General features: G+C 34.4%; 1 protein-coding gene across 1 annotated transcript in view; it reads right to left on the reverse strand.

The window, feature by feature from the left end:
* The window catches only part of Epha6 (EPH receptor A6), an 893674-nt gene that overhangs the window by 817220 nt on the left and 62362 nt on the right, over window positions 1-14092 (reverse strand). The window contains exon 2 of the mRNA XM_032900334.1: window positions 13777-13841. Coding sequence (XP_032756225.1) covers window positions 13777-13841 — 65 coding nt within the window. The remainder of the gene's footprint in view (window positions 1-13776; window positions 13842-14092) is intronic.

Raw genomic sequence — 14092 nt, forward strand, 5'->3', positions numbered from 1 at the left:
TTCTTTCAGGTGTGTAGTCTTTCCTGTCTACTGGTCTTCAGCTGTTCCTGTGGACATGTGTCCTGAGTCCACCAGTCAGGTCACTTGGCACAGAAAAGTTGGTCTTACCTGTGGTCCTGTGGCTGAAGTTACTCCTGGGGAGCTGCTTTTGAGCTCTCTGTGAGGGCGGCAACCAGGAGGGCCTGACCCGCCTTTTCCTGGGGCTCCTGTGCACCAGGGTCCCAGATGGCGTTAGGTGTTTTCTTCTGGAATCAGAAATGTGGGCAGAGTGTAGTCTCTTCTGGCTTCCCAGGTGTGTCTGCCCCTCTGAAGGTTTAGCTTTCCCTCCCATGGTATTTGGGTGCAGGGAGCTGTTGACTGGGTCCCTTCAGGTCCGGTCAATGTCTGGACTGCAGTGTACCTGCTGTTGAGTGCCCCATCTTCTGGTTCCCAGAGGCCCTATACAGTTTCCTCTTGGGCCAGGGATGTGGACAGGGTTGGGCAGTATTGGTGGTCTCTCCCGCTCTGCAGTCTCAGGAGTGCCCACCTGTCCGGACGGTGAGCTCTCTCTCCCATGGGGTTTGGGCCTGTTTTTTTGTTTTTTTTTTTGTTTTTGTTTTGTTTTGTTTTTTAAAGACAATTAGTCAACAAATATCTGTAATATCTGTTTTATCTCAATAAATCATGGTAAATTATTATAATTCCTGGTTAGTTATACTTCACTCGTCACAAATAATTGAAAAATTGTGTAAATTATATTTCTTTTGCATATATAATATTCATGATCATTCATATTGTTTATTATATTTATGGTATTCTTTAATATAATACAGGGAGAATATAGGCATCCTTTCTATTTTGAGTGGTAACTCTGACTTTGTAAATGAGAAATGTTGTAGTTAGGTTGAAAAATGAAGGAAGGTGTGAGAGTAATTTTATATACCTCTCACAAAGACCTCTTTATGGGGAAACCTTGGTTTGTACCTTGTAGTACTAAAATAAATTATGGGACTTTTAGTAAGAGACTATAAAATAGTTTGATTGTCCAGGGGTACATTCTTGAAGGGCATACTGTGATGGTAGATCATCATATTGTTTTGCTTCCTGAATGTCATATAACAAAGAATTCTCATATCACCACAATACAGTGCTTCATTCTAAAGTCAAAAATAGCAGGTTAAATTTTTTAATTTTTTTTGTTTAATCAAGACAAAGAAGTTTGTCAATAGCACTGAAACACATGACCTTGAAAATTCTGTTAAGCATGAACCCAACCATGGCGCTCAACTTTACAAATGACCAATAGAAATTCCACAGCTAAAATAGGTTCTTCTTTTTTTTTTTCTCAAGATCTTCCGCATGTAGTGTTCCTGATACCCTAGTCTCATTTTCCCCATTCATCATCCATTATCATCTTAAAATATTTCCTGTCCTTATGTCTGTACTCTTGCTTAAGTACAGTATAATACTTTTTTATATACTCTTATTTCAAGAAAAATGCATTTGAGGTTTAGAAAGTCTTCCTATATTTGGGTCATGGGTCATGCTGTTCATTAGCTTTATAAATTGGATACATGATTTTGTTTTGGTGAGTTAATTTTTATAAAATGAAACCAATAATTTCTACTTTACAGATTCAGGATGGCCATTTCATTTATACATGTTACCTCTCTCTCTCTGTCTCTCTGTCTCTGTCTCTCTGTCTCTCTGTCTCTCTCTCTCTCTGTGGGTGTTTGTGTGTGTGAACATGTTCATGCATGCATGTGTGTATTTGTGTGCACCTATGTGGTATTAGTGTACATGTGTATCTGTGTGTGAATGTGGATGCATGTGTGCACAAGTGTGTGGAGGCTATATGCTAACTTTTTATTCTATCTTCATTGGTACCACAGGTATTTTGTTATAGGAACAAAATGCTGATTGTTGTCACATAAGGGAAGAAATGCTGATCATGTGAATCCTTCATTTTTCTGTATGCTAAAATAGATTTTGTTAATATCAGCCTCAAATTTCCTACTTTAATATCAATCTGAATTTTTATCCTTAGCATATCTTTCAGTGTTTATTCACAATATAATGCATATAACAGTCATATAGAATTAATTGCTATATTTTAAAGTGTTTAAATAATAAATATTTGAAAATGAATTTCATATACTTCCTATGACTTGTCCTAAAGTTACATGTGCTAAAAGCTTTGGTGCCTATGGAGCTCTTCCTGGGATATATTGATCAATTTTATAACTAGCGTATCATGAGCTGGGACTTTAGTCCTCTCAGATCATACCCTCAAACAAGACTGTGGTGGAAGCTTGTTCTCATTGCTTTCTCATAAAAACCATAAAGCTTGCTCCATGTGTTTCTCTCCCTAATATTGACTTTTGATGTTCCTATTAGTACCATAAAGAAAGAATGAGAGAGAGAGAGAGAGAGAGAGACAGAGAGAGACAGAGACAGAGAGACAGAGAGACAGAGAGACAGAAAGACAGACAGACAGACAACGCAGAAGGAGGGAAGGAAGGAAGGAAAATGATTAGAAAGAAGGCAGAAGATATTGAGAGAGATGGAGATGGGGAGAGAGAAAGATAGAGAGAAATAGACAGAGAGACAGAGACAGAGACACAGAGAGAAGCTGTGGAAACTAGGACTAGAACTTCTAGATCTGTGAAGAAAATAAATCTTTTCTCTATGTAATAAATTTTCTTACACAACTCGATATGATAAAATAAAACTAACTAATGCAATTTGTAAAAATGGCCTTTCACTCCCAAGTAATCTTCCATTTAATAATTCAATTTCAAATGTGATTATTAATTTTAATAGATGTTTTCTGACTTTAGCAATATTTACTACAATGTAACTTAACTTTAGTGTTATTAATATATTAAAATCCAAATAATGCAAAACCAACATTTCTACTTTTAAGGTTGTACTTATTAACGTATTAAGATTTTAAAATTATACATTAAGGCAGAAAATGCTCTCCCTTGAGAACAATTTGCCCACTTACAGACAGTATCAGGGTAGTTTACCATGAGAAGTAGTCTTAAACTTAAGTTTTAGGGACAAGGGGAAAATAATCTACAAGCATTTATTATGAATATATCTATTAAATAACAATATATCTGCATACTAAGAGATAAGTATAAACACTGAAAGACATTTGAGAAAAAATAAAGAAGTCATTAGTCTTCAGCAGAATTGTATAAAGAGGGTTGAGTCCATAGGAGGCTACTAAATATGTATATACAAAAGAGGACACTGATCTATAAATATTAGTTATTAGATTTTCACATGGCATTTTAATACTCTCTCCCCCAATTCCTGTCTTATCCACCAATCCTCTTAATTCTTATGACTCTTTAATCAAATCCATTTAACCCAGTTCATGAGTCCATATGGATATGAGATCATCCAATGGAATGTGGTCAACTTACCTGGGACTGTGCTCTTAGAGAAAACTTGTATTTCCTTTCTGAGAAACTATAAATGACCTAGTTTGGGTGTGAGAGTTCATAACACCCTCCTTCTCCATGGAGAGATATAATCTAGACTGAGCATTCACAGTTGTATTTCAAGCAACTGCAACTAAGAAACAAGCAGGGGGTAGGTATATTAATATCTTGACAGAAAAGCTCAAATGAACTATATTTTAACTTTGTTCTTTTCTCTATACATACTTTGATGTTGCATCCATATTTATAGCTTTATAAGAGTTCCTGTTAGTTTTCGTTAACATCAGATCAGGGCAAGATAGCATATTTACCTTAACATACAAAGACAGAACGACAGAATAATGTATTTTGAGGACATACAGTAGAAGTCGTGTTCATGCCTAGAGAAGGGGCTGCCTAGGATAAGATGTGTAAAGATGTCTTTATAATAAATTAGCATCCTTTTTGCTCCTAAATTGAAATTCTTTATTCTGAAGCACAGTGGAGATATTGTTCTGGCTTTCTGTAGTATTGTAAGGTTCTAATACCTAACAAGTCTGCTTTGAAAAATAAGACACTAACTAAAAATAAATAATTGTCTTCCATTGGACATAAATTATCTCCACACGGACTCACGAGTTAAAGAACTTAAGATGCAATTGCACACAAGCTTTACCAATGGATTAATTGTTTACAAACTTACCCATAAATGAGTTATTAGAAGTTGGGAGGTGATTTATTGGAACATGCCTTTAAAGAGTCCATTTCTTACCTGACCCTTTTTTGTCATCTGCAATGCCATTTTTTTATTCCTGAGTATCTGAAGGTGAGAAACGCTCCTCCCCCAGGGCCTTCTGCCATTAAGTTTCTGTCTTCCCATAAATTCAGAGGCAATAAGTCAGTTGAGCATGAAAAAGAAGTTATGAAACTGGGCCAAAAGAAAACTCTCCATTGCCTTTCTTTCAGAGATTTTTAATTATTAGAGCTGTCTAGCCAAGAAATATAATGAGGATGTTTTTCAAGACCATAGAAATGAAGATATCTAGTCAACTTCCAGGTCAATAACAAATGGTATACATGTTTCATAAGATTCACATAAAATAGAACACTGGTATCTGAAAACAACTAATACTTACTTATAAAAATTTTTGATATCAATATGAGGGCATTTGGAAAGACCTTAGCGGAAAATAACAACTAAATACAGTTCTAAAATCACGATAGATGTTGATTATGCTAAAACAAATATATTTTCATAATATTGTTTTTCTAAAAAGCTGTGATATTTGCAGAATATAGACATTCTAGTCTTATTGTAGTTATTTGATAACTGAAGATAATACTATTAGTAAAATTAACTGGCACACAAGAAATAATCCAGTTTTGCTCTAAGTACATTATTATTAATAATAACCTAATTAGCATAACGTATCAATAACATAAATAAAAATAACTGAGTTTTGATGATTACATGTGACTTTTCCCATATATTGACAATATAGAAAATGTTCGCAGCTTTATTTAAAGATAACCATAATAGGGCATTACATTTAAGGCAATTATACAGTTTAAATTTAATTTGAAAGCTAAAATAAAAATTAAAAATTAATATGATTTTTCAAAGACATTATGCTCACTTTGTATAAACATTCAAAGGGAATTCATGTGTATGTATATGTGCAGACTTTGTTTATATACCTTTTTAAAGAGCTTCTTTACTTTTATTCTTACATTTGTGCTTCTTAATTATATGAATGATGAAAATAAGTAAAGCATTATATTTCTTAGTCAATAAGTTTTACTTTGCTGAATGAAAACAAAATACATCATTTTAAGACCCTACTTTGATTACTATAAATTATTTCAAAATACTAATTTCATGGGGTGCATATTATTAAAAAAATTCTTGTTCAACATTTAATGCTGACCTATGCTTTTAAAAACGTAGTCCTTTGTTCTAATTTTCTAAAATTGTACTTCATCTATAAGCCATTAAGGATCCATAGGTTATGCTTTTAAATATCATCTCTAAAACATTGTGCAGGATTAATAACCTACTGGGGTTAATATTTCCCAGATGGGATTCAGCACATCAACCACTCTAAACCAGTCATTAATTCTCTGAAAGTATATTATGTCTTCATTCGTGACATAAAAAGTTCCCAAGTTATTTTACAGTCCTTGTATTTCATAGCTAAATATCTTTCTTCCAATCCATGAACCTGAATTTTATGAGAAAATTAATCATAGGAATATGAGTCAGACTAGTAAAACACAAAATTAGCAACAAATACTTAAACCTTCCTACATGTACTTAAAAATTTTTGAAAAAGAACACACTTAAATGCTTGCTACAGTTTTGTCTTTTTCTCCAGGGAGGATTTCTGTACAGTTAATACTAGACTTTTCCATCTTTAATTACACTTGCAAAATGTAGTAGTCAACTAGTATATTATTAAAATAGTCAGGTGTGCTTCTATTTCTCTGTTAAACAAAGCACTTCTGTCATACTATACACATTGTCTAATTTAATTCTACTTACATACAAAACATCCAGTCTTATACCATACAATACCCACTGCCAATTTACAATCAATAGTTCACCACACATCTACACAGTTTGGTTCAAATGCTGTGATAGGCACTGAGCTTCACACATTCTGAAATAATGTTTTCTTAGCTAATCTTTAGTAGTACCAGTTTTCAGGCAAAGAGTATGAATCTTTACTGTTTTTAACTACAGACCAGAGAACTGGGTTCTGACAGCCAGGGAGAAAAGTAAGCAGGGCCACCAGGAATTAGGAATTTTCAGAAAGTCTGGAAACTGGCGCTAAATGAAGCTCAGAAAATGTCAGGTGATGAATGGAGAGTGGCAGATAATGGCCACTCTACAGATCTCCAGAGGATGTAGGTTAATGAGAGGGGAGAAAAATCGTATTAATCGGATAGAGACATGGTTGACAGAAGATGCACATTGAATCACTGCTTGAGTGACTAAAGGTAGTTTCTGGAGAAAGACTCAAAGCATGTAAACATACCATGGTGAGTCAAGAGATAAACAACAAGGAGTTAAATGAACCCATGGAGTGGTAGATGAAAGTGAGGAAGGATACTGGTTAAAAGACTTGGAGGAAATAGAATCTACAGGGCATGCTACTTGCCTGTGAGGTAGAAGAGTGAGTTGATTATAGACAAGAACCAATTATCTGTATTAAAAAATACTTCCTAAGACATGTTAAATCTATTGTTAACCTTTACTATTAATATCTTAAAGTATTTATGTGGCCTTGTATGAGGTTTAGATGTAGACAGCTGAATAAATTAAGTCATGTTTATGCATTTAAATAATTCTTGTTAAAATAGATTTTTAACCTGCTCAAACAAACAAAACAAACAAACAAGACAAGAGCAACAACAGAGACAACAGCAACAACAACAGAGCCAGCATCTTAGGTGAACCATACAACACAATAATTAATTTAAAAACAAAACCAGAAGTATATATATCAAAACTTAGAAGTATTAATGTAAAAAAAGAAAGAAAATAGTATATTATATAATTAATGACCTGGTTTAAATATGCTAATTCTTTTCAAAAGAGAAATGATTACAAGAAGTGATTAAATTCCTATGTTAAAAAAAAGAGCAAAGCCACTGGAAAAAAATAAATTCAATTCATACTGACTTTTAAGTGCTCTAGGAATATGAAAGCAATCACTTATTCACAAATAATAAACATTTCACATCTGATTTTCTAAATTGCCATTCCTTCCTGTCCTTAGCTCATAATTAATTTTACCTTGCCTAATATATGTTCTTGCAGCTAATGAAAATATAAGACAGCAATCAATTGTTTTTTAGATGCTATTCATAGCTGGTGTTATGAGATAGTGGAGAGAAAAGTTACAGGGATTGTAGATGTCTATTAAATATTTACATCTTATGGCCTTTAATATACTACAGAAATTCATTCATCTGTTTCTCGTGCAGCAGGAAGGTCATTTCCCTAACTCACTACAACAGTAGATGAAAGAAAGCCAGCGGTTTGACTTAAATTCATGGTCCTGTGTTTTCCTAAAGGAGATTTTAATGTCTCAGCTTTTATTCCCCTATTCTAATCTGTATCAAATTAGCCACACATCTCCATTTATCACTGCTATCATTATTTCCATGATTGCTATAAACTGTCATTATGCTTACAGGATGTATTTACAGTCTGGCAGTCTGAGGTAAAACATTCAGCTTCTTAAAATTGACATATATGATTTTATATATATGGACTGCAATATGGTTTTTTATATTTTTATTAGATATATTTCTTCACTTACATTTCAAATGTTATTCCTATTCTCGGTTTCCTGTCCATAAGTCCCCATTCCCTCCTCTGCCCTCCCCCATATGGGTATTCACCATGTACATCCCCCTTATTGCCCCCTACCATATTCCCCTGCACTGAGAGTCCACCCTTGGCAGGACCAAGGGCTTCCCCTTCCACTGGTGCTCTTACTAAGCTATTGATTGCTACCTATGAGGTTGGAGCCCAGGGTGAGTCCATGTATGGTCTTTGGGTTGTGGTTTAGTCCCTGGAAGCTCTGGTTGCTTGGCATTGTTGCTTTTATGGGGCTGCAAGCTCCTTCAACTCTTTCAATACCTCTCTGATTCCCCCCAAGGGAGTCCTATTCTCCGTTCAATGGTTTGCTGCTAGCATTGACCCCTGTATTGGACATGCTTTGGATATGTCTCTCAGGAGAGATCTAAATCCGGTCCCTTTCAGCATGCATTTTTAATCTTCATCAATCTTATCTAGTTTTGGTTATGCCACATGTGGGTCAGGTTCTGAATGGCTATTCCTTGAGTCGCTGCTCTAAACCCTACTATGGATATTTTTTCCCCTTTTAAGAAGGAGGGGAGCATCCACATTTCTGTCATCCTTCTTGAGCTTCCTGTGGTCTGTGGATTGCATCTTGGGTAACTTTTTGCCTAATATCCACTTATGAACGAGTGCATACTGCAATATGATTTATTCTACATGCATGTATATGAATATGACAATAATCAAACGAGGGACTTTACTTCAAAATGACCTTGACCTAGAGGTTTGATGAGTGAATGATATCCAGAGAGTAAGTACGTACTCTTCCAACAATGTGAACATAATTCATATAGAAAACTGATACCTCACAGTTGTGCTGTTTCTGTGATGAACCTGAACTTGTGTGTGATAGGTCTTTGAAACTCATTTATGTTAAAAATTTGAGAAAGTCTATAACTCTGGGCTAGAAGAAGCCTGGAATGTGGCAGCTGGAGATATGGAGATTACTCAGACATTCTAGCAGGAGTTGAGATTAGGAAGCCTAGAAAAACCATTAAAGAGAAACGTGTTTCACGGTCCTTCAGAGGAGAATAAGGACTACCAGGAACTGACCATGCTCTCTTAGGGCAAAGAGTCAGCCTGCCTATGTCCTGAGGAACTGAGTGAAGCTGAGGTTGAAACTAATGGACTGCCATATTTGGTGGTAGCATGACTCACAAAATACTAGTTTTGTAGGCTTGTAAGGTGCAAGACAATGATTTTCATGAGGTGTGGCTTGCAGGTTTCCACCTCGCTGACTCAATCCATGTTCAGAAGGCCATAGAAGGCTTTGTATAAACCCAAGGCAATGAGTCCTAAGCTGTATCAGAGCTGCCAAAATGTTGCATATACCAGACCCATGGATGCTCACCAAATGCACTAAGGGGATCTGGCTTCAAAGAGACACTGTATGTGCTTCAAGCAGAAGAGCGAGGAACGCTGTTCTATTAAAGCCGCTTATAGGCCAGATGATTTCATCATGAGCCCTAGATACTGGGTATCAAGCAGCAGCTTTTGCCATTTCCTCTTATGGTTGGAAATTAGCGTGCAATGTCACATTCTTCTCTTTTAGAATGGAAGTGGTCATTCAGGACCATTTTGTATTAGAAGTGTTTTTTTGTTTTTGTTTTTGTTTTTGTTTTCTGAGTGCCCTGTAAGGAGACTCTGTCTTTCGTCTTAAAAGACATAGAATTTGAAACTTTGTAGAAAATATTAAAAAGCAAAATTCTGTTGGGATTTTTAGAAATTGAACCGAATGCATTTTGCATTACGATGAACATGAGACTTTGTGACAGTGGATGGAAAGTTAGGGCTCGTTAGTTCTATGGCTGAGTGTCAAGCTGTGAGGAGGTGCTTGTTACTGTTAATACTGATTGTCGAAATGAACTGGTCTACAGTTGGGTAGAAGATAAACATCTATGCTTGACAATGAACGACCTATTAGGTTGCTTTAATTGAGATGGAAAGCACCATTCTCATGGTAGGCATGGTTCTGGAGTGACTAAACAGGACAAATCAAGAATGAATACTACTAGCTTGTTGGACTTTTCTCTTCTCCTGCCATGGATGCAATAGAACCAGCTTGGTCAAGTTAGTCTTTATGGATTCTCTGACATATTGGATTGTACTCATGAATGGTGAGCTGAAAATAACCTTAAGTTTATTTTTTCAGCTACTTTGTCTAAGAAAGATATAAAGTTTCTAGAATAGTATATTAAAAATAGACTATAAATCTTAAAGGAGTTGGGTAAAGGATACTCACAAGCTTAGTGATTTAAGTTTGTTCTCTAGTTCATTTGGTAGGCAAAGAGAACAGGTTACTGTAAATTAACCTTGGGCACTATGATATATTTAGACACACTCTCTCTCTCTCTCTCTCTCTCAACATAGATAAACGTTAAGAAACAATAAAGATATTTTCATTTAAATGAAAATTAAAGTAATTTGTGATCATTTATCTTATAATAAAGATTTAAAATTCTTAAGAAGGAACAAAATTGGTATGTCAGAATCCTCCGGGATATTAAAAAAAAGGAAGGTTACAAAACAACAACCTTAAACACCGCCCTTTGGAATTTTCAGAGATCTATCTACCTTACATTGCTGTCCTGCTTTTATTTTGACCACAGGGGCTACATAGGGACATTTAGGTAATGACAGCTCAACTGGAGCCAGTATGTATTTTAATAGAACACGCTCTTGAAAGCAGTGACCAAAGGATTAAAGATCGGTTTCAAATTTGGTACTTCAGTTCTCAAAAAATAAAAGAGAAGCTTGGGTATTTATCATGGTATTCAAAAGACACTCTCAGTTGTCACACTGCAAAAGCCTTTCCTCTGTAGAGTGCTTTTTCATGCCATTAAAAGAAGAAAGTTTAGGGCTGGGGCAGGGGAAACAGAGAGGGGAAGAAGGAGGAGGATATATAAAAAGAATAATATGAGATAAATATTTTAAAAATAGAAAGTCATCAAATAAAGGAAAAACCAAAAATAATAATATGATCTCAATTTTCCCTATTTATTTCCTACAAAAATTGCCTCTGGGTTAGAATAAGTTGAAAATTTTCCTCCAGAGTTATGTTCTGGTAACTGCAATCCATCAAGTTTTAGGACACTGTTATCATAACAGAACCTCATGTCTAATTTAGCTTTAATACACACAGTTATACATATGAATATATATGGGTATATGTAGAATTTTAGTATGTAGTATATAGCAAATAATTCTGAATTGGCCATTCACAGTTTAAAGACCATAGCTACTATGAGATTTGAGGTGACGAGTATGAGCACACACATACACCTTCATGACGAATAGAACCTGAATCCCTTGTACTCATCATGCTATTTTTCTAATAGTTCTTGTTCAGTGGAGGGATGTATATATGAATTTTCATTTCATTTAGATTTAAGAGAATACTCCTTTTTATTTACCACCATTTGTTCAAAATAACATTGTAATGATAAAATATTTTGGTAAGGCTATAGGAAAATAATTACATATATTGGAAAGGTAATTCCAGATAAAGAAAACAAGCAATTTGTACAATGCTATATTCAGATTTTCACTTATTCCAAGTATTTATAGAGTTAAGCAATGATAATTATAGTAATATATTTTGTTTGTTATATCCACAAAATTTTATATGCCTATAACAATCTAAGGAAATGTATACTGTTAATGTTTTCTTCTCTGTCTGTATGGATAGTAAATTCTAATGGCTATAAAATATCTGGCATCAATGGGAGGAGAGGCCTGAGAAAGCTTGATGTCCCGGTGTAGGGGAATGAAGTGCTGTTAGGTGAGAGTGGGTGTGGTTGGGTGGGTGGGGAAGCACCCTCATAGAAGCTGGGGAAGGGAGATGGAATAGTGCATTTGTGGAGGGGAAACCAGGAAAGGGAATAACATTTAAAATGTAAATAAAAAATAAATAAACTTTCATACGAAGGCCAATGAGATGTCTCAACTAGTAAAGCTGCTTATTACCAAGCCAAGTGACTGAATTTGATCCTTGGAATTCATAAAATGAAATGAGATGACAATAACTGTACATTGTTCTTTGTTGTCCATATGTCAGCCATGATGTACACAGACACATACACCACACACACACACACACACACACACACACACACACACCACACACACATACACACACACCACACACACACACATATACCACACACACACACACACACACACCCCTGCAGCTATTATTGAGATATGAGAATAATGTTCACAACTCTTCTAACTGCTGTGGTTAAACTCGAGTCAGCTTGACTGGAATAAGAAACACCTAGAAAACTGAGAAAACATTTCTGCCAAAGATTTTGAGGATGTTTCTGAGACTAATTAATATTTGAATGAACAGAATGAGTAAAACGACACTCCCTTATGAAAGTGGGAGACCCCACAAGGCATAAAACTGGAAGGGTGAATTCACCATGTAGGATGAGCTTACGTATCTTTTTTCCCAGTCCTCAGTTACTGTGCCTCATCTTCTTGGGACCTTTTGATTTCACAGCTTAATTTGGTGAATATTTTCCTACGCATTGTAATTTAGACATTAGAATTGATAGAGAAACAGCTGCTTCTTCTGAACATCAGGATTTTAGACTTAACTGAATTCTGCCACTGCCCTTCTTGCAAATTACATTTTAGATAATTCTGAAAATTTTAGTACAATAGCTTTTGTGATTTCAAATATAAATTAGAATTTTATGGAAACTATACATCATATAATTATCAGTATATGCAGTGAATTCTAGAAATTTTGATTTATGTATGAAACCTGATTGGAAATGACATTTATTAAAGAACTTTATTCATATAAAATAGTAAAGATAAAATTATGATATCTAACACTACATTTTCTCAGAAATTTTGGTGACAATTCCATCAGAATTAAATGGACACTTTAACATTGTAATGACAGATTGTTTATAAAACAAATGACAGAAGTAGTCAACTAAAACACAAATATTCTATTCCACATGATTATTTTTTTGTTTGTTGAATAAATAACATTTTCTATAAAATGTACACTCCAGTGAAAGCTTCTATAACATAAATACACGGCCATGTAATTTTTCCTATCAGATACATATTTGAAGTTATAATGAAGGAAGTAAAGTAGAACAAATCAGTAAAGAAACGATGAGTGAGAACATTTGTAGGAAAAACAGATAATCAAACTGTTGAGAATATCTACCCATATGGATTACTGAACTTCTTGTTTGGTAGAAAAAGAATAAAAGTATCTACAAACAACAATTTTTATTTGGCTTAATGTAAAAAATAAGCAGAAATACAGTGGAATGTAGAAATTATGTAAAATGAAGCGAAATACATAAAAACTCAGTAATAACCACAGCTAAAATATCAATATGTAGAAGATAATAGAGTTTTATGAATTATACATTTGAATCATCCTTTAGAAGTGACCTTGAGGGATTGGGGATTTAGCTCAGTGGTAGAACACTTGCCTAGCAAGCGCAAGGCCCTGGGTTCAGTCCCCAGCTCCGAAAAAAAAAAAAAAAAGAAAAAAAAAAAAAGAAGTGACCTTGAAGATTACATATAGGTAGTCACCAATTTTCAAAAATGCTTCTGTAGTAACTAATATTTTTATTAAATGGTATCTTGCTCATATTTGTTCACTCTAGTTATATGTTGTATGTCTGTAGAAATACAATTATGATTACCATATTTTACCTGAGTACAGAAAAAACTCATGGATATGCACATGGGTATATTATTTTAAGGAAAACAGGTACAAATTTTTCTAAAAATTCCATTCATAAAGTGGAACATTGAAGAATCAATATTAACTTTAAAAAACGAGATTATTTATATAGTATTCACCTTCATTACCAGTTCAATTGAACTTTAGTCTTTTCCATGTGACTTAAGTAATATGCAAAACAAATCTGGATGTTCCTTTAACTTTCATAGAAGATCCAATGAACCCAAGATAGATGCTACCTTGAAAACTTTAATGGCATTCAAACTTACCCCATTCAATGGATATGTTTTCCATCCTAGTTCTCCCATCACTGTAGTTGTATCAAGCAACACAACTAGAATGAAATAGATAAAATTCACATAAGTATCTCAAGAGATGCAAACAGAGATCAACATTAGTTACAACATCAATATCAAATGACCCTACTATTTCTTCACCACGCTGTCTTAAAAAGCACTATTACTTTGAAATTATTTATATTTCCTGTTACAATACTTTCAGACATGAATATAAAATGATTAGAATTAATGCAAAAATTCTGCATATGTGTTTGGTTTAATAATGTCAATTAACACTGATAGTCAA

This window comes from Rattus rattus, chromosome 4 (assembly GCF_011064425.1).
Source record: "Rattus rattus isolate New Zealand chromosome 4, Rrattus_CSIRO_v1, whole genome shotgun sequence".
Lineage (NCBI taxonomy): Eukaryota > Metazoa > Chordata > Mammalia > Rodentia > Muridae > Rattus > Rattus rattus.